The following is a 26,409-nucleotide window of genomic DNA, read 5'->3' on the forward strand; positions in this document are numbered from 1 at the left end:
GTATATATAATGTTACTTTATAGCATATATAGTATATCTATCTATATAAAATTTAGCTATATATAATATACAATTATATATTAGCATTATATTAATAATATATTATATGTATTAATATTAATATAATAGCAATATATTATATAATATATAATTAATAATAATTATATATTAATATTCTATATTATACTAATTATATATTATATATAAAATAACATAGATACATTATATATTGTATATATATATATGCTCTTCTTTGCCCTCTTGAGTCCTGTTTTCTCCTTTTAAATTTTGGGATATTTTCATAGGCTCTATATTGTTGTTGTTTTTAATTTGCTATTTGTTTTTCAATAATGAAAGGTCTATCTTGGTATTTATCCCAAATCAGTGTGGGTGGTGTCTCCATGGGTACCTTCACAGTTTACCTAAACACTCTTAGATTTGTCCTCTCATCTGATAAGCTAGAGAGCTGGTTGTTCTAAATTTAGCATTAAAAGTCAGGATACCAACAGCTAGAGGGCCTTTTGTAATTATTCAACAAGCTCTACCAGGGGGCAGGTTCTGTTTATTCTTTTTCCTTCAGTCTGCCATTTTCTTCACCTCAGGACCACAACATAGCTCTGTCCAGCATCCCTCCTAGCACTACAGCCCCAGGCAATCACTGTAGAGGACCTCTACACCTCAGATACCATGCCTGGGAGCAGCCCGGCACAGCCAGAGTTTATACTTGCCATGAGCATGCCTGCGCTGCTTGGAACCCTTCTGATGTGTGTTTATTGAACTGAAGAGGTTTCAAGAATGGGGTGGCTATGGCTGGGTGTGGTGGCTCACACCTGTAATCCCAGCACTTTGGGAGGCTGAGGTGGGCGGATCACGAGATTAGGAGTTCGAGACCAGCCTGAATAACATGGTGAAACCTCATCTCTGCTAAAAATACAAAAATTAGCCGGGCATGGTGGTACACGCCTGTAATCTCAGCTACTCAGGAGGCTGAGGCAGGAGAATCACTTGAACCTGGGAGGTGGAGGCAGAGGTTGCAGTGAGCCGAGATTGCACTACTGCACTCCAGACTGGGCGACAGAGCAAGACTCCGTTTCAAAAAAAAGAATGGGGTGACTTCTTCCACAGGCCACTGTCACCATTGACTATCCAGATTCAGTGTATGTTAGCATTCTTCTACTAGATGGTCCTTTGCTCATGTCCTGTACCATGGTAGTGTTTTCTTAGGAAGAAGATTTACAACTTGACCATCATATTTTTCTCCAATCTAGTCCTATCCATAGTAGACCAATCCGAATTTAGTCAAACCATTGTGACTTTGTTGGTTTATAGCTAGTGCATGACACTCTCACTAGTTTTATTCAGTCTTCCTTTGGCCACTTCTATGGATTCATTTTATTCCTGTCCTCACATCAGCATTGTTCCCACAAACTTCTTTCTAAATGCTTGGTATCCACCACTCTGTCTTTCACAATGATTGCCACATGGTAGGCCTCTAAACAATTCCCGAACACGTTCTATGATCATTTGGCCTGGTTTCCCTTCATAGGTTCAACGTCACCTTTCCAAACTCTTTGACAACATGGCCAAGATGCGATTCCAGCTAGATGCCAGTGGGGAACCAACCAAGACAAGCCTCGGCATGTATAGCAAAGAAGAAGAGTATGTGGCTTTCAGTGAGCCCTGTGACTGCAGCGGGCAGGTAACACAACAGCCTTTTCCCCTCCTTCTGCTTTTCTCTCTCAAATGCCTTCATTCATATATGATCAGCATCAACTCTAGGAGGGCCTTTCTGGCCTTGGTCCAGAGCTGCTGTCCATGCCCTCCAAGAGCCAGCTTCTTTGACTGGAACTGACGATGGAGCAGCAGCTGGTGCCCTGGTTTCCTCTTTCGGGGAAGGACACATGTCAACATTCATATCTTTTCGTTAACCAAAGACCTGTGCAGAGGGAAATAAAATGCACATAAACAACTACCCAAGTCAACGAAGGATTTTAAAATGATTACCGGCACCAGGAGACGTCAACATGGCAACCCCTGGAGCATCCTCCGGGGGAATCTGGGACACTGACACCCTCCGTGGGAGAAAAATGTCCTTTTGTGAAACCAACTGCTTTCCTGAGATGTCCCCTCTCTGCACAAATGTGCCTCAGCGTCACTTCCTCCCACAGCCTTCCCCTTGGAGAACCAACTACCACCATGCTCCAGGAACTGCCTCCTCCAAATCTCCATGTCCAATGCAAGGGACACAAACCATGGGACCATTTAATCCCTTAAGCCTCCTTCCCATCCATTAGCACCACCGCTACAGTATAAGCCTTTCTTTATCCTCCGAAATGATCCAGCAAAGCATTGCCCCTGGGGATTCTCATCTAGTGCCAAATAACAGCTGGAGTAAGGATATTTTATAGGGTTCCACCCTTATCACCTATATCTAAGAAAGCAATTCTAGTGCCAGAAAATAATCGCTTCTCGGTTATATGAGGGTGGCCCTGGGGTTTCATTCACAATACGTTCTTTCTGTAGACCCAGAAAGCATTTAATTAGGGAATACAATCCTGGTTTCTGCTTCAAACTCAGAGTGGACAAGGTCATAAGAAGCCACTGATTTATTTACACCCAGCTCAACCCAGATTTCTATTTCCTCACAGGAGCTCTGGGTGACAGCCCCCACCCCCTTAACCTGCTACTCCATCCTGCATATTCCAAATGCACACATCAGCCTGCTGTTAATTAAGTCTGGGTCTCACTTATCACATCCTGGATTACATAAACAGCACATCTCTCTGCACCTTCTGGCAGCCACTTGAGCCTGTATACAAAGTCTGGGCTCCCTTTCCTTCACTCCCTCAGACTGAATGGAAGAAAATACGTAGGACTAATCCAAACTTCTTAGGCACCCAGTGTCTAACCCGAGTTGTTCTTTCAGGTAGAAATATGGCTGAACCATGTCCTTGGTCACATGAAGGCCACTGTGAGGCATGAGATGACAGAAGGTGTAACTGCCTATGAAGAAAAGCCGAGGGAGCAGTGGCTTTTTGACTACCCAGCTCAGGTATTCTCCTAATGGGACCCCATCCTCCATGGGGCTGTCTTCCTCCACAGCCTCCCCCAGCCTTCAGCGTTTGGTAGATATCAGGCTGGCTGTGTGCTTCACAGCCAGGGAGGCTTGAGTCCCAGACCACTGTGAGGGGTCAGCAGGTGGGAGCAAGGGGATTAACAATCATGACCTAAGTCAACCCTGACCTTGGGAAATCAAGGGTGATCTGTTTTTGCCCTCATTGGCTGCAGAAGGGAGAAAATGTCAACAGTTCAGCTCTTTGAGCCAGCCTACTTTCTATGTGCCAAGCTCTGTGCTGAGCACAGGACACACCAGCAGGGAACAAGACAATGAGACCTGTCTTGCTGGAGTTTACAGACTCATGTGGACCTGAACTGCTGACACATGTGACTGGTGTTTTGTTGTTGTTTTTCGTTTTGTTTTTTGTCTGTTTGTTTTTTGTTTGTTTTTTAAGATGGAGTCTTGCTCTGTCACCCAGGCTGAAGTGCAGTGGCATGATGTCGGCTCACTGCAACCTCCACCTCCCAAGTTCAAGCCACTCTCCTGCCTCAGCCTCCCAGGTAGCTGTGACTACAGGCATGAGCCACCAGGCCTGGCTAATTTTTTTTGTATTTTTTGGTAGAGATGGGGTTTCGCCATGCTGGCCAGGCTGGTCTCAAACTCCTGAACTCAAGTGATCCGCCCGCCTCGGCCTCCCAAAGTGCTGGGATTACAGACGTGAGCCTCCACGCCCAGCCATAACAGGTGTTTTAATAGGGGAGGCTCAGGGTACTCTGGGAGCATACAGATAGTTCATGAGGTCTGGGGACATGCCCCTGAGCATATGATATGAAAGCTGAGATGTGAAGCAGGAGTTAGCAAGCTAAAAGTGGGAGCAAAGAGCAACCAAGTAAGAGGAAGAGCCCAGGCTCAGAAGCCAGGGTGGGCAGGCATGTCTGAGCCAGAGTAAGCAGAGGAGGAGCAAAGGCTGCAGGTGGATTCTGAAAGCCAGTTTCTGTAGACCATGTGAGAGAGTCTGACTTGATTCTGAGATAGATCTGAATTCCTTATAGGTTTCTCAGAAGCGTAATAAGAGAGAAGCCAGACCTAACAAGAAATGTTTAAAGTACCTCTGGCTACAGTAGGCCACTCCTCCTTCCCTCAGTTAACAGTATAGTAGTAGTGTTGCTCTGTTTGGGGGTTGCAGACATTTAGTAGTCATCAAAGCCATAGAGTAGATAAAATTGCCCTTGGAAAGTATGTAGAATGAGAAGAGAGTACAGAACAAATTCTTGAGCATCATTCAGAGCCGGAGGAGGAGGAAGGAGGAACCAGTAAAGCAGAATAAGAAATGGTCTTTTGGGAGCAGAAGGAAAACCAGGAAACAGTAATCATGGCAACCAAGCAAGAAACTGTTGGTAAGAGGTCGGAAATGTCAAACACTTCTAAGAGATCAAGCAAAATAAAGAGGATAAAGAGAGTTCATGGATAAACTTGGTGAGGCCATTTCCGGGGAGTGGTAGGGAAGAGGCCACGCTGCAGGGGCTGAGGAGTGGGAAAAGGTAGAAAGTATTCACAGTGGCTGGGCGCGGTGGCTTACACCTGTAATCCCAGCACTTTGGGAGGCCGAGGTGGGCGGATCACGAGGTCAGGAGATCGAGACCATCCTGGCTAACACGGTGAAACCCATCTCTACTAAAAACTACAAAAAATTAGCTGGGCGTGGTGGCGGGCGCCTGTAGTCCCAGCTACTCGGGAGGCTGAGGCAGGAGAATGGCGTGAACCCGGGAGGCGGAGCTTGCAGTGAGCCCAGATTGTGCCACTGCCCTCCAGCCTGGGCGACAGAGTGAGACTCCGTCTCAAAAAAAAAAAAAAAAAAGAGAAAAGAAAAGAAAGTATTCACAGTGAATGTGTGTGGATAGCAGGGAGAAACTTGGCTATGAAGAAGAGAGGAGAAAGGAGTCCACACTGCAGAGAAGAAGAGGTGTTTATTAACAGTAGGGTTGGAACATCCTCTCAAGTTATCCCAGTAAGGCTGCCAATGAGGGGGAGCTTCTTTAATAAAATCTAATGGGACATAAACTCAAAGGGAAAAATGGACGAACAGAAATGGTGTTGTTTACTACGACAAGATTCTCCATTTCACAAAGGGATTAATTCCCATCAGGCTTCCTTGTTTACCTGTATCAGAATGTGTTGCCTCCTCCTATTGCAGTAAATGTCACCTAGAGTAGTGTCCCCCAAACCAAATGATACTACAGATGAGCAATGGATTTAAATTCCCCACCATGAATAATCAAAGTTATGCATGTTCCATACAAAGCTTTACAGCAAGTAGAAGAAATATGTATTTCAATTGCTTTTTCTATTTGTTTATTTTTAATCTCGAAAAATGCAAATCGTATTAACCACAATTGAATTTCAGTATCTTTCATCTTGGCATTTAAAAATAGGCACTTTAAGGTTTTAAAATGTCTTTAAAATGTAGTGAAAGTATGGTAGAAGAGCAAATATGTGCCATAGATGATCAGCAGTGGCTCACTAAATTAGATTGTTAGAGCACAGAGGAGCAAAGCAAAGACCCGGTGTCATTGGGATGCTTGCGCAACATACTGTCGTCCTCCCAAGCTTGGGAAAGTTGCTACCTCTAGGGAGTAAAAGACTGAATCATCCACGTCACAATTTCTAGAAGCCACTGGCCTTGATCAGAGTCAATCTTGGGTTCTTCTCAATCGACTGATACATTTTTCAGGAGCAGAAAGTGCTTTTCCCACCTGTGCCGCAACAGCTTCACACCTTCAAGGGTTTAGAGCATATGGTTCACTTAGTGCTGGCGGAAGAGGGAGGGATGGGGCTCATGTCACCCACACAATTACATCCTGAGCCCTTGCTGTGTGATGAGTGGGTTGGTTGGAAACAGCCATGGTAACAGCTTTACGAGGCAACTCTTGCTGCCACAGGTGGCCCTGACCTGTACTCAGATCTGGTGGACAACAGAAGTAGGCATGGCATTTGCCAGACTGGAGGAGGGCTATGAGAGTGCCATGAAGGACTATTATAAGAAGCAAGTGGCCCAGCTCAAAACGCTTATCACCATGCTGATTGGCCAGCTCTCCAAGGGAGACCGGCAGAAGATTATGACCATATGCACCATCGATGTGCATGCCCGGGATGTGGTAGCCAAGATGATTGCTCAGAAGGTGGGTCCCAAACACCCAGGGATGCCCACTTTTGTGTACAGCTACACTGAGAAAAGCTCACATATGGCCAAAATATGGGGGCCCCAGGGTCTGTACAGCACTGACCAGACAGCTGGGGGAGGATCACAGTGGCTGCTCCTCCTTTTTTTGAGATGGAGTCTCACTCTTGTTGCCCAGGCTGGAGTGCAATGGTGCGATCTCGGCTCACCGCAACCTCCGCCTCTCGGGTTCAAGTGATTCTCCTGCCTCAGCCTCCCAAGTAGCTGGGATTACAGGCATGTGCCACCACGCTCAGCTAACTTTGTATTTTTAGTAGAGACGGGGTTTCTCCATGTTGGTCAGGCTGGTCTCAAACTCCTGACCTCGGGTGATCCACCTGCCTTGGCCTCCCAAAGTGCTGGGATAGAACCCTGTAATCAGAGCAGCTTGTGCTTTCTATGCTGTGGTGGCCACAACATGCTGCACACTTTAGCAGCAGTCAACAGCCAAGGCATCAGACCCCTGTGTGTCTTGTGGCCAAGGGACCACCTGCTGCCTATGATTCACCCACCTGCTCTATTACTCTCTCTTTAGGTAGACAATGCCCAGGCTTTCCTCTGGCTGTCTCAGCTGCGCCATCGTTGGGATGATGAGGTCAAACACTGCTTTGCCAACATCTGTGATGCCCAGTTTTTGTATTCCTATGAGTACCTGGGAAACACACCTCGCCTGGTGATCACACCTTTGACTGACAGGTGAGCACTGGTGTCAACCACTGACAGCCTTACTGCTGTCTGGTTCAGGCCAGCTAGTGGGCATCTAGGGTCAAAGTCCCTGTCACTTGCTATTTGTCCATAGAGCTAGAGGGAAAGGGCCTGACTCAACACAGCCGGTTTAAAGTGAAACTGAAAGGATGTAGGGCAGAGTCTTTCTTGGAACAAATCCCAGAGCAAATCAACGAGCCGTGACTTTTTGAGGAATTACTAAGTGGTCATACACGCCCGAGTTCTAACACCAGCCCTAACACATACCAGCTGTTTGATTATGAAAAAAATTGACCTAAGTTTTGGTTTCCTCATCTGTGAAATGGAAGTGGTAACTCACAACTTACATGATTATTTTAAGGATTAAAGACAGTAATGTTGGGAGGGAGAGTGGGAGGGAGAGTAGGAGGGAGATGAAGAGAGGTAGGTTAACAGATACAAACATACAATTAGATAAAAGTGTAAGTTCTGTCATTCAACAGCAGACTAGCATGACTAGAGCTAGCAACAGTGTATTGTATATTTCAAAGTAGCTAGAAGAGAGAACTTCAGATATTCCCAATACATAAAAATGATAAATACCCAAGATGATGGATAACTCAAATACCCTGACTTGATCATTACATTATATGCACATAATAAAATATCACATATACCCCATAAATATGTCAAATATGTATCCATTTAAAAAGCACACTGGTAACCCCGTCACCTCCATTTATAAAACACAAAGAGGTATTTCTCTGTATATTCATTAAAGTTAAGAAATATGCCATAGAATGTTATACTGCACAAAGATTATAATAACTTTCTAAAACTATTCTCTTGAAAATGTCATGGTGCAATTTAATGAAGAACTCTTAAGTAAGTGAATAATGTATTTTGCTTTCCAGGCATATTTATAAAAATAAATATGGTTCATTAAAGCAAGCATGTAAAAAAGACGGTAATACTCCCAAGGAGGTTAGTATATAAGTGCTCAGTAATCGATCCCTATTATTATTTTCCTGTCAATCAATCGATCAACTAACTGGCACATTTATTCAGTACCTCTTACTCTAGGAATGCAAAGAAATAAGCAAGGTAGTTCCAACCATTCAGGAGCTTGCATTTTTTTTTAGAAAGACATCATTTCCATCACATATTAATTCACACATGAATGAATTCACACCAGACACTGAACAAGTCACTGGGAATACTAAGATGACTAAAACATTTTCTGCCCTTAAACTCCAATTCTAATGAGGGAAATAAGACATATGTAGATAAAAATTTAAATATCACCAAAGGGAAAAAGTACAAGGCCATAGTATAAAATAAGGTACAAAGCCATATGCAACAAATTTCCAAGCAGGTGACTCAGCAGAAAGCCCTTTGAGCACGGAAGGCCCCACTCACAGGAGGAGGAAAAGAACTGGAAAGGCTTCAGGGAAGAGATGGTATTTGACCTGGAGCTTGAAGGATGTATTGGATTCCAGTAGGATTTCAATAGGTTATGAGATTACTGTCGGGGTGTCCATGAAATTGTATAGAAATCTGTTCACAAGTAACTTTTTCTATTAAGAGGATATACAGCATTTATTAATTGTTAAAATGCTATGCATCCCCAAAAGTTAAAGAGCTACTGATAAACATTGCAGGAAAATGGCATATTGTGGGCAAAGTCACAGACGTGGGAAAACTCAAGATAATGTTCCTGGAAGAGGGAGTTCGGACTTTGGGGGAGGTAGTCAGCCATAAAGCAGTCAGAATATAGAGCATGAAGAATATATTCTTTATCCAGTAAGTAGTGATAAACTATTGAGAAATTTCAACAGAGTGTGAAATCTGTACTTTATGAAGATTCATCTGACAGCACAACACAGGTAAAGGAGAGTGAGGGCAGAACAGTAAGTCATGGTGCATGGGAGAAATGATATTTTAATTCCGCTGAGATTTCTGTAAATTCCGCTGGGAGTTCATACCCTTTCCTTGTAATTCCATCGAACATTAAATCTCCTCTTCCCCAAGAGGAGTTGTATGTCTGAATAACTGGTTCACTGAGATGAATGACTTGTAGGTAATGAAGAGATTGTCAGAAATCGTGAGTTACAGTTAAAATGGCCAGATAGAATCTGTGCTATTTTTTGACGTTTCTCTTTTCCTGTTCTCAGTGATATCACTTGTATTTTAGTCAAATCCTCAGATAGATTTCCCAGTATTTGATAAGTATTTCCAATTCAGTTAAATTGCAGTCACTGTGTTCATGGAATGAATAGGACATGGAAAATGCAAAGTAAGTACTTGAAAATCCCAGTATGATTCATAGCTCAACACCCCATAGCTGAAGCATCACGGTCAAGACGATTCCTCTGCTCCTATGTTTTTTCATTTCTTTAATTCATTTTCCTCCCCAGTCTGGAAGGGGAGAGGAGGGTCCGACTCGAACTGCTTCCCACTTACTCTGTATCTCTCTTTTTTTGTGGTACCCCTTAGAGGGCACATCACTGTCTCCAGTGGCTCCCCACTCTGCAGGGACCAAAATGTGAACTCTGCATGGGACTTGGTAGTTCCCATCAGCCACCCTGATGACTCGCTCCCTACACTCCAACCACGTGGCCTCCTTTGTGTTCCTTGATCACCTGGAGTTCATTCCACCTCAGCACCTGCACACACATGCTTCCCTCTGCCTGGAATGCCATTCTCAAGGCCGTCTGTTCCGCTGGTACCTTCTCATGCTTTTTTTCTGCTCTCTGTCCTCAGAGGCCTTCCCTGACCACTGTTTCTAAAAGGCGGCCTCTCCCACCACACACACACACACAGAGAGAGAGAGAGAGAGAGAGAGAGAGAGAGCAGGTAACCCTAACAGAGCCTCTGTTGATCTTAACGTTCCCCCATTCTGAAATGACCTGGCTTGCCTCCTTGTTGGCATTCCCCTTTGGAATGTAAACCTCTAGCAATCAAGAACCTTTGTCTATCGTGTTTGCTGTTATGTCCCCAGCCCCTAGTAAGTGTTGAATTAATAATCATCAAATGAATGAATGACACTTAAATATTGAGGACCCAGATCATAAGAATAGACAGAATCAAGCAAGGGAAGTTGACTTACGGGCAAGGTCTGTCCAGGACTCTGTCTGTGTCTTCGCTCCCAGTGAAGAAGAAACAGCTACCCTGTGTTTTGCTCTTAGCTGGGAATCCATCTTCCTCCCTGCCTCAGCTTAAGACAAATGCAAATAGCACCTCTCCAGAGGGAGATGTCGATCTTTCTGTAGCTAGATGGTAAAGGAAGCAGCAACTGGACTTGGGGGTGGGGGGAGGGGTGGAGTCTTACAGGTGTTACTTAGGCCGATTAGTTGGAGGAGCTCATCCTGTCTGGGTTAAAGGAAAAGTGGTTCCCTTCTTTTCATTCAGACTGGACCACTCTAATATCTGTCTTTAGGGCCATTCTCAGTCATTAGCAGGAAGGAGGTCCTGTACAGTCAGTCTTCCCTACTGCAATGAATTTTTCTGCCTATCTTGAAATATGAGCTAATAGTTTGGGAGTTTATACCACTTGGGACAGAATAATGAAGCCATTAGGTATTTGGGCAATTTGATAAATCTATCCCCCGCTCTAGACTATATCTTCCAAGATAACATTGACCTTCATTTCTTCTCTACTCCCAGGACCTAGCACTGTGTCTAGCACACAATGGGCACTCAGGAAATACTCCTTGAGTGAATGCAATGAAATGATTCCTGAGCCTCTAGATATGTGCCAGGCCTTCAGAATATTTCCATCCTTTCCACCGACATATCAGACGTTATCATGCCAAGTGATAAAAAGTACAAGATTTGTCTTTTCCCTGGGCCTTCGCACTCACCCAGGAATTGAAGATAATTACCTCTTTCGGATTTAGAGGTCTCTAGTACACTAGCGCTGAATACCTTATAGAGGGAAAGGGTTTCGACAACGCGTTATTTCTGAAATAGGGATTTATGGCCTCTACTGTGAAATGATGCAAATAAGAATTTGAAAGGAATGTTAGCTAAAATAATGGTGAATACTATACAGACCTTCACCTTGTTTGCGCATTAGTTGCTTTTCTGAAAAAGTAGTATGTAGCTGAATATTTATATGGCAAATTCCATTTTCTCGTTGACTTCCATTATTATCTCAAGAAATGTTTTTTGCACAGAAAAAAATTGGCCTCAACATAGAAAATCACATTTTAAAAAGCATTCAGCTTTTACTGGTGTGTAGCCTAAGTACATTTAATTCTCTCCTGCCAGAAGAATTAATCAAATGGACAATTGATCCATACAACCTTTGCACATTCATTAAAAGCACACCCGTTTTACAGTACATCCAAATGATTATGCCTGTTTCTTTGGAATTTCCCACTGCCTGGATGGGACTTGAATATATAAATAGGTGCAATGGTTCAGCCCTTGTCACAGGACTTCGGCACCACCCTAAGTTGAAGAACTAAATGGAAATGTTTTTTCAGGCTGAACAAAAGCAATTCTCTTAAGTCGTTTCTGGACCTTTGGATGATCTGCTCCTGCTTTGCTCCCCTTCCTTCACCTTCACACACAAATGCCCCTTTCTGCCCTGTGCTGTGTTAAGTACTGTTTTAATCAACTGCTTATCAATGTTGAGTACCCCTTAATTTCTCAGGAACTCCTGCAAGTAGGTGAAATATAATTGATGCAAGAGGCTTTCAAGGTGATTTTCTGGGCAAGGACACAGCTAGCAAAAGTCGTACGCTTTCTCTTTAAGTTTTTCCCTGATGTTTTTGCTGGAGAAAATTTGGAAAGCTTAGTATTCTGTACAAAAGAAAATAAAAGTCACCCATAGATAGCCATTGTTAATATGTAGTTTGTTTCATTCTACATGTAGAATGTTGAAAAATGAAACTGAGATCATATCCTATATATAAAACATCATAGACTGCTTGTTTTATTTAACATTATATTATGCATATTCTCTAAATATTTTCCTAAAACACTCTAATGGCTGAATTACAGTCTATTTATAAGTATCCCATAATTTATGTAACATAACCATATTATGGGTTATTTAAGTTACATCTAAGCTTTCACTATTAAAAATAAAGCTGTATGAACTCACTTATATGTACAATTTTAAGCAAAAATTTCGTATTTTTCCTTAGGATAGATTCCAAGAAGCAGAATAATTAGATGATACATGCTTTCAAATCGTTCGTGAAAAAATGTTATTCCTACTCTCACTAGTAGTTTATTAAAGTATTAATTGCACAACACCCTGACTAGCATTAAGTATTACTGTTACTTTATTACTTTTATTATTCAAAATTGTATCAAGTTTGGATTTGGATGTCATTAAGTGCTCATAGGTTGAACATTTTTATGTGTTTATTAGCTATTAGATTTTCTTCTCCTGTTATTTGTTACTGTCATTGCCCATTTTCCTCTGGGATATTCTTTTATCACTTCTACGGTTAGAAAATCCATGTTTATTTCAAGATCAATTTAATATTCCCCTATATTTCATTCTAGTCTAGTTTATTTTAATTTTTCCCTTAACCTGTTTTAATTATTTAGGAAATCTTTTGATTACTGAGTAAAGTGAGTCAAAACATTTTTGTGAAAACATTTTCAGTTACCAGTGATAGAAGTGACCGAAAAAAAACTTATCTCACACATCTGGAAAATGAGTCCAGCTTGCTGCAGTATAACCAGCTCTGGGACCTAAACTAGGAGATATCAGGGTTTAAACACTCTCATATATCATGACTTGACTTCTTCTGAATGTTGACTTCTTTCTTGCACAGGCTAGAAAGATGGTCTCTATGCCTATGCCTTTATAACTCCTGACTCAGGAGGAAGAGAGACCCTCTCTTGCCTGGCATGTATAGCAAATTCCTTGAGGGAGGTCTCCGATTGGTCCTGTTTGGATCATGTGCCCGTCTGTGAGCCAGTCGCTGCAGCCAATGAGATTGAGTATTTTGCCCATCCTGAGCCTTGTCCCCCAGCCCCAAGGATAGGAAAGGTGTGATTGACAGCCCATCAGAATACAAGCTGTGGAGGAGAGATGGCTCTCCAAAGGGTGATATTCTGGGCAAAGAAATCCCACAGGAATGACAGTGGGGAGTATATAATGTTATTTCTTTTGTTTTCAAAGTGACTAGTGGGCTTAACGTTTTTTGGTGAGTAACCAGTTCTTCTTAATGATTTATGATGTTTGCTCTACCATATTTGAAGTTCTAAGTTCATCAATCTACCTCAAAACTATGTATTCTGTTCCATCAGTCTATCAGTCCCTCTCTGTGCCACAGTATTTAAAGATGTTTGCTTTATCCTGAGTTGTAGTATTTGTAGGGTAAAGCTCTGCATCATCTACCTTCATTTCCCCTTTCTTTTTTTTGGCACTTCTGTTTCTTCTTTCAAATGACAAATTCAAAAGTATAAACCACTGGGGTTTTTTATTGGTGTGCCTTAATACTTTCAACTTCATTTGGAAGAAACAGCCATCTTTATAACATGTGATATATTTCTGTTTATTCATATGTGCAATCATGTTTTTTGGAAAAGTTTATATTTTGGTTATTTCTTAATGTGATCTCTGGGTCTTTTTAAAGTTGTCATTACTATAGAAGATTTTGTTTTTATTATTTATATATATATATACATATATATAATATTTAAACAACTTTATTTCCCTGTTCTTTTAAAAATATATATAATAAAAACAAAATCTCCTATCCACAATGCAATACCACCTTACTCCTGCAAGAATGGCCATAATCAAAAAATCAAAAAACAGTAGATGTTGGCATGGATGCAGTGAACAGGGAGCACTGCTGGTGGGAATGTAAACTAGTACGGCCGCTATGGGAAACAGTGTGGAGATTCCTTAAAGAACTAAAAGTAGAACTGCCATGCGATCCAGCAAGCCCACTACTGGGTATCTACCCAGAGGAGTAGAAGTCATTATTCGAAAAAGATACTTGCACATGTATATTTATAGCAGCACAATTCACAATTGCAAAATCGTGGAACCAACCCAAATGCCCATCAATCAATGAGTGGTTAAAGAAACTGTAGTACATACATACAATGGAATGCTACTTGGCCGTAAAAAGGAATGAATTAACAGCATTTGCAATGACCTGGATGAGACTGGAGACTATTGTTCTAAGTGAAGTAACTCAGGAATGGAAAACCAAACATCGCATGTTCTCACCGATATGTGGGAACTAAGCTATGAGGACACAAAGGTATAAGAATGATACAATGGACTTTGGGGGAAGGGTGGGAGGGGGATGAGGGATAAAAGACAACATCTATGGTGCAGTGTATACTGCTCGGGTAATGGGTGCACCAGGATCTCACAAATAACCACAAAAGAACTTACTCATGTAACCAAATACCACCTGTACCCCAATAACTTATGGAAAAATTAAAAAATAAAATAAAAACAACTTTATTAAGGTATATTTTACATATCAAAAAATTATTCATCTTAAGTGTACATTTCAATGTTTTTTTAGTGACTTTACTCAGTGCAACCATTACTGTAAATCAGCTTTACAACATTTCAATCCTCTCACAATAAAATCCCTCTTGATCATTTATAGTTAATTCTCATCCACCAGGAAACCACCCCTAGCCCCAGAAGCCACTAGTCTACTTTCTGTCTTTTTAACATTGCTTATTCTGGGCATTTCATATAAACAGAATCTTACAATAGATAGTTGCTTGTGCCAGGCTTTTTTCACTTCACATAATTTTTTTTATTATTATACTTTAAGTTCTGGGATGCATGTGCAGAACATGCAAGTTTGTTACATAGGTATGCACGTGTCATGGTGGTTTGCTGCATCCATCAACCCATCATCTACATTAGGTATTTCTCCTAACGCTATCCCTCCCCTAGCCCCCAACCCACTGAAAGGCCCCAGTGTGTGATATTCCCTTCCCTGTGTCCATGTGTTCTCATTGTTCAACTCCCATCTCATGGCAGAGCATGTGTCTGTAGTTGGTTATTTTTTAATTTCTGAATAATATTCCATTTTATAGATATATTACATGCTCTTTATCCATTCAACTGATAGACACTTAGATGATTTTCAGTTGAGGCTGTTATAAACAATACCACTCTGAACGTTTGTGTACAAGTCTTTGTGTGGACATGTTTTCATTGCTCTTGGGTGAATACTAGGAGGAAAATTGTTATGATACTTTTATGTTTAACTTCTTGAGAAACTGAGAAGCTGTTTTCTAAAGTGGCTGCCCCATTTACATTTACACCAACAACCTATGACGGTTCCCATTTCTCCACATCCTTGACAATATTTATTATTGTCTGTTTTATTTCTTTATAGCCATTCTGGTGGCTGTTAAGTAATATGACATTTGGATTTTAATTTGCATTTTTCTAATGATTAATGATGTTGAGCAACTTTTCACATGCTTATTAGCCATTCATGCATCTTCTTGGGTGTAATCATTGCCCATATCTTTTGCCTATTGTTTGGTCTGTCTGTCTTCTTCTTATTGAGTTTGAGAATTCTTTGTATATTCTGGATATGTTGCAAATGTGTTTGCAGATATTTTGTCCCAGTCTGTTGCTCATCTTTTTTTTTTCTTAAAAAGCTTTAAGAAAAAAAAATGAGTTATTTTAAAAAAAACTTTTATTTTAGGTTTTGGGGCACCTGTAAAGGTTTGTTACGTAGGTAAACTCATGTCATGGGGGTTCGTGGTACAAATTATTTCAACACCCAGGTGTTAAGTCCAGTGCCCATTAGTTATCTTTTCTGCTCCTCTCCCTCCCTCACCCTCGCCGCCAAGTAGACCCTAGTATCTGTTGTTTCCTTCTTTGTGTTAATAAGTTCTTATCATTTAGCTCCCACTTATAAGTGCAAACATGTGGTATTTGGTTTTCTGTTCCTGCATTAGTTTGCTAAGGATAATAGAATCCAGCTCCATCCATGTTCCTGCAGAAGACATGATCTCATTCTTTTTTATGGCTGCATAGTATTCTGTGGTGTATATGTACCGTGTTTTCTTTATCAAATCTGTCATTAATGGGCATTTAGGTTGATTACATGTCTTTGCTATTGTGAGTAGTGCTGCAATGAACATACGCATGCATGTGTCTTTATGGTAGAATGATTTATATTCCTCTGGGTATATACCCAGTAATGGAATGGCTGGGTCAAATGGTAGTCCTGCTTTTAGCTCTTTGGGGAATCATCATACTGCTTTCCACAATGGTTGAGCTAATTTACACTCCCACCAAGAGTGTATAAGTGTTCCCTTTTCTCTTCAACCTCACCAGGTTAGTGGTGTCTTTTGAAGTGCAAACGTTTTGAATTTTGATGAGGTTCAACTTATGAATTTTTATTTTAAGGACCATGCATTTGGTGTTTTATTTAAGAAATCTTTGCCTAACTTCATTTTATCTTTAACTTTCTTTTCACTTGTGTACAGGAAAAAAAGTGATTTTTGTACAATATATTTATCTTCCATTCTACTCATTTACTACCCTGTATTACAAATTCTAAAAGTTTTACTCTTGATTTTCTTGGGTTTTCTAAATCACTCCTAGAATTTCTAATCATATTTGAGACAGACAAATAATGAGAAGTGTAATTATAACTACTCAAGTTTAGTTACTAGGCATGCTATAATTTTTGCTAGAGAGATGATATGGGTAGCATTGCTCTCAGTTCTGTCACATTTTGAGAAAGACATTTACCAATTAGCATAGGTAAAGAAAAAGATGAGCACTGGATGATGAAGAATCTCATAACCAGTTGGTATAAGGAACAGATCTTAGAATTGGGGGCATTTATGCTAAAAACAAAAAATTTTCAAAGTGTAAATATTAAAGCGTTGTCAAAGGAACGGATTTGTTTTAGGTTAGTGCAAAGGAAATTTCTATTAATGTGATTTCTCACGTTGAGCTTGAAACCTGTTGAAACCTCTGGGTCTTTTTCACATGAATTTTCATCTACCCACATCTCCTCCAGTCTGCATGTATCCAAGTGGTTGGAAGATTACTTTACATTCATCGCTCTTAAATTGGATTTTGTTGGGTCTGTCCCATCATTTTTCACTGTTAACATTATTCAGAAATTTGTTCTATCGTCTATCTAGTAATTATTTCTTAAGTTATGAGTAAAGACATTAAACATCAGTGAGCTGAGTATGCCTCGGGGCCTCCCTGAAGGTAGATACTGTTGCATTCATGGTCATTCCTCAGTTATGGTTATTGAACCATGTGGTAGACAGAGTTCTACAAATGATCTCTAAGGACCCTCACCCTTCTATAATCCCTTCCTTTTTGAGTGTGAGTTAAAACTGTGACTGTGATGATATTATTCCCATGGTTGTGTTTTGTTATATGGCAAAGGAAAATTATTTAGATAGACTTAATATGATTATATGAGCCCTTAAAAACAGAGCTTTCTCCTGGCTCCTCAGCCAGCAGAAGGGGAAGTCAGATTTGAGGCGTGAGAATTTGACATGCCATAGCTGGTTTTGTAGGTGGTAGGAGCCGTGTGCAAGGTGGTAGAACAGCCTCTAGGAGCTGAGAGATCCCCTGGCCAACAGGGACCTCAGAAGTGAATTCTGCCAAGAACCTGAATGAGCTTGGAAGCAGACTCTTCCCCAAAGCCTCCAGATAATAGTCCAGCCCAGCCAACACCTTGACTCTGGCCTTGTGAGACCCTCGGCAGAGAACCCACCTGGACTTCTGGCCCACAGAACTGTGATATAACAAGGGATGTTCTTTTAAGGCACTGAGTGCGTGGTAATTTGTTACACAGCAATAGAAAATTAATACAAGCCAACTATGACTCCACCTACTCTAAGATTATCTGGATCACTTTTCTGTGATAAGCACAGGCTATTCATAGCTGAAATCAAGATATGGCAGCTTTGATATTTTCTTTATCTTCCAGTTGAATATCTGGAATTTATTGCCTCAAAAATAATACCTTCAAAGTCTGTCGGTTTCCTACTTTTCAAGGCACTTTCAAATATCTTGTCTGATAGTATCCTCATAAGACCCTGGTGGGGCAGATAAGAACAAAACCTGTAGGAGTTATTTGCCCAGGAAAAACAAGACTAATTTTAGTTTGATGTTAAGAAGACCTTTCAAACAATTAGAACCAGCCCACTGTGGAATGGGCTGCCTTCTAGAATAGCAAACTGTACCTCACTGAAAGAAAAGGCTATATGATCATATTTGAAGGATTTAAAGGGGGAGCACCTGACATGGTGAAAGAGTCAAACTGCCTCACCTTTAAAATCCCTTCCAATGCTAACATTCCTGTGTTCCCACTGGAACCAAACTAAATCAATCCATATCCATGTTGGGACTCATCGGCCAGGATCTCTCTTCCTTAAGGATCTTTTGGCATTGTCACAATTGCCACTGCTTTTGAAGCAGCAAATTTGTCTAAGTTTCTTTGTACAAAGAAAATGAGATGTCATACATCTTAAGGATGCCTTTGTTTTTAAGGTACAAAGAAGTTTAAATAACTTGGCTGAGTCTCACGGACACTTCATAGTGAGGCAAGGTTTGAACTCATTTTGTCACTCCAGAGTCAGCACCTGAAACAGCCCTAGCATGGTCTACTGGCCCACACTCGCAAGCAGGCCTTAGTCCTATCTCACTGGGCCCCCAAAGATGATGACCTATGCCCTCCCGTGTTTGGCAGGTGCTACATCACCCTCACCCAGTCCCTGCACCTGACCATGAGTGGGGCTCCCGCAGGACCTGCAGGCACAGGCAAGACCGAGACCACCAAGGACCTGGGCCGTGCACTGGGCATCCTGGTCTATGTGTTCAACTGCTCAGAACAGATGGATTACAAGGTACAGTTCCACCCAGCTTCCTGGGGGTGGGGGTGGGGGATAGGAACTCAGGGCACCAAATCAAAGCTAAGATGCATCTGTGCCACCCTGACCCAGCTTCCCCAGGTCTCAGAGCCCAGATCAAGAAGTCTCTGCTTGCTCCTTCATGGTAAAGTTAGACGTTTGAACCCTGGAGTTTTTTGGCCTCCCTATAAGGCTTTCATGTGATGAGGAAGCACAGCCCTTTGTATTCTCATTCCACCAATGAGCTCTGACCACAGATGGCTGACTTCATCTTTTTGAATCTTTCTTTTATTATCTGCAAAATGAAGAAACTGAACATATATCCAAAGTCCTAATTTCCCTATTTGACCTAGAAACACAGAAAGGCTCACAAGTAGCCAAGATGAAGGCACTTGTCTTCGCATAAAAGCTCGACGTATTTGTGCTCTTCTGTAGAAGCAGACATTCCTCAGAATATCAAGGGGGCAGAATATTCTGCAAGGGCAGGCGTGATTTCTGAAAGCAGGCTAATCAACCCCAACTCAGAGCATAGACGCCCACAGAAGACAAGTGCAAAGCTAATATTCATTCAGGCACGTACCATTTTTTAAGAACCAATGTGTTCCAGGTTCTGAGTCACCGAGAAAAGCCAGAGAAACAAAAGGCTCATGAGGTCACTTCTTTAGCTAGAAATATTCTGCTCACAACTGAACCTTATATAGCTTCTTTTTTTCTTTTTTTTTCTTTGTGAGAACTATTCTCCAATTTTTCTTTTTTTTTCTTTTTTTTTTTAATTATACTTTAAGTTCTAGGGTACATGTGCACAACATGCAGGTTTGTTACATACGTATACATGTGCCATGTTGGTGTGCTGTACCCATTAACTCGTCATTTATATTAGTTGTATCTCCTAATGCTATCCTTCCCCGCTTCCCCCACCCCACGATGGGCCCTGGTGAAACAAAAATGTAATAATAGATTATCTCCCTCTCTCGTTATTTTTGTTATATTGTATGTGTTTTTATAAACGGCCTCAAGTCCCTTTTGTCAACAGGATGACATGCAAATAAATTTGCAGTGAAAAAAAGTTGCATTAAATAGATTAAACCTTTATATATAAAAGTCATGTGCTATATTGACTGTAAAATAAATTTAATGTAGTTATAATTTTAGAAATAATGCTTGCCATTACCATGTATAGCACTCTGTAAATGAGATTCATCCTCTGTAATTTAATCATTTCTGTAGCATAATTTTGTTGCGTAGAGTTGCAGCATCCTGTGGCACCATGTTTTCTCGTGTTAAGTAAACAAAGCAAGGATCTGGACCCAAAAATCTTGTCTTCCACATGGCCTTCATCCCCTAAATTTTAGCACAGTTGCTTTTATTGATGAACACATTAAGATAATGTTTCTCTTTAAGTCAGGCTGGAACAGAAAGGTGGAGTTTTCTCCCCCCTTTATAGAAATGACCTCAGCCTTAGGGATAATTTTATGTTTCTAGATTTTTCTATAGTTGAGCAATGGCAGCAGCACTGCTAAAGTAAGTAGAGTCTCCCAAAGGGAACATTCTGAAAGATACACTCATTTGGATGTAGAAGACATAGTGTATTGATTGAAGAAAATCAGCCAGATTTCTTCAAAGTCATACCTAGAATAGCAAGCAGGAAATGATGAGTTGGCTCCGTGGCCAGGGGTCACTATGGCCATTTTACTCAATTCTATCAAAACCAATCACTGAACCCTAACCCCACCAATTTTTTTAAAAGTACAGGGTGAACGGGGGAGTCTATCCTTATTTTTTTTTTTTCAACTATAGGCTAAGCTTCCATGGAATACAGGCTAGACACAGGTTAGAACATCATAAATAAGCATAGCCACAGTGAAACATGCCAGAAGGGAGGTGCTCCCTTCCTGGACACCAAATATCCCAGGTAACCAAACAGCCTTACTAAGCTGTTTGCAAACTTCCTCTACCTTTGTTTTCTGGCTGTTCAGAATTATTTTTTATGGTAAAACACTCACAATCCAGTTAATTTATTGAGTATTGCCATTGCTCAGCATGTGGTGGGCATTGTGCAGGATGCCAAAAACAGATCATATGGGGGGAGAGAGAGAGAGAGAGAGGGGATAGATGGTACATGGATTTTAGGTAGATAAATAATAGATGAATGATTGATGAGAGAGAGAGAGAGAGATAGTATAGCCCAATTTTATTTGGAGGGACAAAGGATATATGATATCATCAGGGGAGCTAGTTAACAGATAGCATAACCCTGGGTGCTCATGTGCCCTACAAACTTTAGGCCCTGGAATATTCCAGAGTAGGGGGAGAGCCACAGAGTGGACTGGTCAGGAAAGACATGTGGAGGACGTGATACCCAACTAAGGCTCAGTTTTGGGGTTGGTGACAGAGCATGTGGCATTTTCACACATTCTAACCCATTAGAATGTCAGCTTTAAAGCCATGACCAAGTTCTATGTGTGGCCAATATTTGTCCCCAGCCCTCATTCTGACTTCACCCTGTGAGCCCTCCTCGCAGGACCTGGCTGGGAGAAGGAGAAAAAGGGTGTGAGGTCAGGAAGAGCTGCTGTGCACTTCTCCAGGGGAGATTTTGATGTGTCGTTCATGACACTCACAGCAATATACTCTGTTCAGGTCTGTCCGTAGTGAAAGCTAGAAATAAGTATGGAACAAGGGCTAAGCTACCCTAGAGAGGATCAAAAACAGGAGATAAGGAGAGGAAGGACTGAAAGCCACTGAAAGCATCTCACCTTGAAGTGGGGACTGCAGAAAGAACCTGCAGGCTTCAGAACCGGAGCAAAAGCATTAAGATTGGCAGTCAGACGAAGTGAGAAAGGAAGAACTGGAAGCAGGAATAGGTTTTGGTGAGAGCATCTCAGTCATTCAAACCAGAGGGCATGAGGAACCAGCTGATGTGGTAGTAGACATGGAAAAGCATAAGAAGCTTAAAATATAACAAGGTAAGTGATACCTTGGGAACATGGGCAGGCAGTCAGTGGTGAAGCAAAGAGAGAGGTTGAAGAGGAGAGTCTAGGCTGTGGTCAAAGACCCTCGCTATCCCCTCTGCCTTAGAAATCCTATAAGCCGCATCACCTCACTTAGCTCATGAGGACTGGATGTGCAGTGAGCTGGGGAGGACAGGAGAACAGCGCAAAGATTTGAAGCAAAGGGAAAGTTATTGCTTTACTCTCTTATCCAGCCACTTTCTCTGAAAATGACTGCAGTTTCAGTGCTGAAACATCATTTATATTATAGCTGCAATACTTTCCCCTCTTGACCTCAATTTGGAGATGCTATTGCAGGGACATCAAATGGTTCCAAACCTGAAAGTGTTTGGAATTATTTCCAACCCTCTCTGTAACAACCGTATTGTGGATACTACTCTTATCCTGGATGGAAAACCTATAAAACCAGCCACTTTCGAGATCGTCCTGGCCAATATGGTGAAACCCTGTCTCTACTAAAAATACAAAAAAATTAGCCAGGTGTGGTGGCGGGCACTTGTAGTCCCAGCTACTTGGGAGGCTGAGGCAAGAGAATGGCATGAACCAGGGAGGTGGAGCTTGCAGTGAGCCGAGATTGCACCACTGCACTCCAGCCTGGGTGACAGAGCGAGACACCGTCTCAAAAATAAATAAATAAATAAATAAATAAATAAATAAATAAATAAATAAATAAATAAATATTTAAAAAAAAACGCTGAATAAATGAATGGGACTTTTCCATTATTTGCATTTCCCTGGCATTTTAATGACGTCTCCTTGCCAATGACCTTGTGAGTGTCCCCCAGGAACCTATCTTTTTGGTTGCCCCATCACTTACCAGTTCATATTGAATACCCAGGATGGTTTTTACTTTTAGGACAGAAATGCATTATTCCCTTGTAAATTCTTTCCCTGCTCTCATTTGAAAAGATTTACCTTTAGTTTTTGTGTGTGTGTTTTTGTTTTTTGGTTTTTGTTTTGGTTTTTTTAACAGGTGTTATCACACCCTGTCTTTGTCTCCAGCTCCCTCACCACTCTGGAAAACCTGGGTGGTTGGGCATAGATTTAAAGATACAGACATAAATTTTTCCATCAGTGCATGACAAAGGCTGGGTGGAAGGCTTTTTATCTGTATAGCATAAGAAAAATCATCTTTTATTCATTTCCTGGGATTTTGAAAGCTACAGAATCAACAATAATGCAACCCTGATGACATTTTAAAGGGATTTTCATCCAAGTGTCTTGAAAAGGTTCTGTTTAATCCTGTGACTTCTGTCGACACCCCATAACCATCAAACGTTTAATTGTTCTTGAAATTTTAATACAAGTTTCTGCCCAGTGGTCTTTAGGGGGACTAGAAGTATCTATAATAAAGGGGATGGAGAATGACTTCAACATGTATTGATAAGCCTGGCCCGTTGGTAATTTAATCTTTGTGCATTTTCTTGCAGTCTTGTGGCAACATCTACAAAGGCCTCGCTCAGACTGGCGCCTGGGGCTGCTTTGATGAGTTTAATCGAATCTCCGTGGAGGTCTTGTCAGTGGTGGCAGTGCAGGTAGGGGCCAGAAGTTGGTGGGAGCTTTGGTCTTCATATTGATTACTGCGGAAGTCTATGTCCTCTTGTTTTCTACCTCTCCTGAGCATCTATGTCCCTTTTTCCCTTGTCATTTCATGCCCTTTTCTCCATCCTCTAAAATCAGGCTCCAGGGAAGCTGTCCTCCAAAATGGGTATCCTTCAGTTACCCACCAAAGTAGAACCATTTACCGGCTTTGGGACTCTGTTTCGTTCTCTGTAAAATGGAGAGAAAGAATATCTTTCCTACGTGCTTCATCTGGGTGCAGAAACATGAGGGCAGAGCTCAGCTCCTCAGAAAGGCCATGTTCTTTGGTTATAAACCAAGGCTTAAATTTCAGTTATTTTATTTCCTATTGGAATCTTTGGGCAAGTTGTTCCACCACACTCAGCTTAATAAAGTGAGGAATACAGCATGAATGGTTTTTGAATGAAGTCACTTCTGGGGTGAGATTTTATGTAAGCATGCCACTTGTCTTTCAAGTCATCCAGAAAGCATTTATTAAACACCTACAACATAGTAAGTGTTATGCAAAAGACAGGTGAAGTTTCCCAGTTGAATAGAACGTGATCTCTGACTTAAAAAAAAAAAAAAAAAACTTGAGCTCTTGAGATAGATGTGAGTACTTTCAATGTTCCAGAGGTGACTTAAATTCTGACTGAGCATGAGACTTCCAAATGCATTATATTGAAAAGATGGAGAGGATTTTGGATGTGGGTCAGGATCCCGTGAACAGTTGGAGCAGTAGAAGGGTGAAGGGGAACGTTTGAATAAGCTTTTGTTGAAATTCTGTACCAGGCACTTTTCATACATCATCTTTCACATCATGAAAGATCTTTCACGTCTTTCCACCATGGCCCTGCAAGCCACTATTCTCCCCATTATGTATGTGGAAAAGCTGAACATCAGAGGGGAACTGTATCTTGTCCATGGGTAGACTTTTGGAAAGTGGTAAGGTTGGTATATGCACCCTGTGCCCCCACCAACACTGTCCAGGTGCAGATGTGGGCACTGATCTGGTGTCTAGTGGGTAAAATGCCAGAGGAGAAAATAAGGCCAGAGAGACAAGTTCGAACCCAATAGTAGCAGGCTGAAATGCCTTCCTCAGCAGGCATCAGAGAACCCCCAGAGACATCCGGGAGGGAGATTGCCCCTCTATTTGGCAGCAATATGAAGGAGGGGCTGAGCAGTAGGAAAACTGGTGGCTGAGGGCAAGTCAAGAGTCCCTCCCAGGGATTCTTACTGCAGCTGCACAGGCTCCATTCCCCCCAGGAACCCCATCTCCAAGATAAAGCACATCGTTTGCCAGCATCTATTCCACACGCCTCCCTGTAGGCTGAGCACCCCCATCTCCTGCTAGGGGCAGCTGGTTTCAGAACCCCCATCCTACCTTAACAGAGCAAAGCAATCACAAGGGCACCATGTGATGATCAAAGCTGTGGCGAGGTGGTTGGGACAATGATGTGCCTGGTGCTCCTAGTGTGTGCCGCACACCATATAATCGAAAATGGTTTAATTTTGCTTGTGTTTGCTTTTATTTCCAAAGCAGTATGCGCACAGTACAGAAAAAGAGAAACGTAGCTATGAGAGACTCTTTGGTCCCTACAGGTTTCTGTAATCCTTTCAGGTGCAGACAAAGGAATAAGGAAAGCATTTAGCTTGACTGACATTTTTCTAAGGCAAGTGTGCGGGATTGAGGGGAGGGTGGCAGAAGCGGGGTGGGAGGAAACATCATGCAAAAGGTCGTCCCTGGAGGGGAAAGATGACTGAGCCAGCGTCATCCTTGTTCCCCTCTGCCCTGGCAGGAGCCAGCTTCCATCCACATAGGTCCCACATGTGGTCACCTCTCATCCCACACACTGTCATTTTCACAGGTAGGCATGGACGTGGGGCTGTGGGTAGGGCACTGAAGCAACCGCAAAGCTGAACAGCAGTAGGGCTCACACCATCCACAAATCCATGCCACCTTCATCTCCAGCTGCCCTGAAAGCCACAGGCAGTCAAGGGACTCTGCTGGGTCCCTTCACTCATCACTGCTCCAAGGTGGCTTGTCTTTCCATCTCTTGTGTTTGACAGCCACTGACTCTTGTCCAAACTGTTCCTTGATGAAGCTCTGAAAATTGCCAGAATGTGAGGCTCTTCCCTGGTTTCCAGTGGTGAAATATGGTTTTTCCCTTTGTTTGGGTTTGTTCTTTTCAGCAGCAGTTAGTAGAGGAAGGAAGACAAATGGCTAGCCTGGACACTCTTGGACCGAAACCCTTGACCAGCTTGGCTTGAAAGAGCTGGTTGTGTGCATCTCAGTGGCATCACATGAGTGTAGCTTGAAATGGGCTGTGGCGAGAGTCCTTCCATCATGAAAACTGCCAAATTCTACAAATCAAGGGCATTTTTGCTCTCCTGAAGAGCTGGTTGTTAAAAATTTACCAGCACACCTCTGCCTTGTAAGGATGTAAGCTGAGTGTTGCCAGATCTTTTACATTTTAAAGAGAGACCGGACATCCAGATTTTTGTAAGAAATCAAACGTGTTTCCTGGCCGCTTTCACCTTTGGCTGGTCACTTCACATCCTGGAATAAGGAATAATGCCAGTGTGCGATGCCGGCTCAGCCACTCACTAGCTGTGTGACCTTGAGCATATCCATGTCTCAAGATCCACATCTATAAAGGGAGTTAATAATATCACCTCCTTGAGGCAGTTGTAATAATTTTTAAATGAGTTAATATCTCTAAAGCACTTTTTAAAAAAGCCCTACAGAGAACAGTCACTCAATAAATGCTTTGATGATGATGATGATAATGGTGGTGGTGACATTAGCGATGATGATGATGTTGATGGTGATGACGGTAGTGGCGATGGTGATAATTATGCTAATGATGGTGATGCTGATGATGATGATGGTGGCGGCGGTGGTGGTGATGATTATTCTAATGATGATGATGGAGATGATAATGCTGATGGTGGTAATGATGGTGGTGATGGTGATGATGGTGATGATGATGGTGACGACAGTGATGATGATGGTGATGGTGGTG

General features: G+C 41.8%; 1 protein-coding gene across 1 annotated transcript in view; it reads left to right on the forward strand.

Annotated features, from left to right (window-relative positions):
* The window catches only part of DNAH9 (dynein axonemal heavy chain 9), a 370,372-nt gene that overhangs the window by 100,019 nt on the left and 243,944 nt on the right, over positions 1-26,409 (forward strand). Inside the window, exons 23-28 of the mRNA XM_032140114.2 lie at positions 1,547-1,699; positions 2,927-3,052; positions 5,998-6,237; positions 6,811-6,971; positions 18,656-18,812; positions 23,254-23,358. Of these exons, the coding sequence (XP_031996005.1) occupies positions 1,547-1,699; positions 2,927-3,052; positions 5,998-6,237; positions 6,811-6,971; positions 18,656-18,812; positions 23,254-23,358 (942 nt within the window). The remainder of the gene's footprint in view (positions 1-1,546; positions 1,700-2,926; positions 3,053-5,997; positions 6,238-6,810; positions 6,972-18,655; positions 18,813-23,253; positions 23,359-26,409) is intronic.

Source organism: Hylobates moloch, unplaced genomic scaffold (genome assembly GCF_009828535.3).
Source record: "Hylobates moloch isolate HMO894 unplaced genomic scaffold, HMol_V3 SCAFFOLD_19, whole genome shotgun sequence".
Classification (NCBI taxonomy): Eukaryota; Metazoa; Chordata; class Mammalia; order Primates; family Hylobatidae; genus Hylobates; species Hylobates moloch.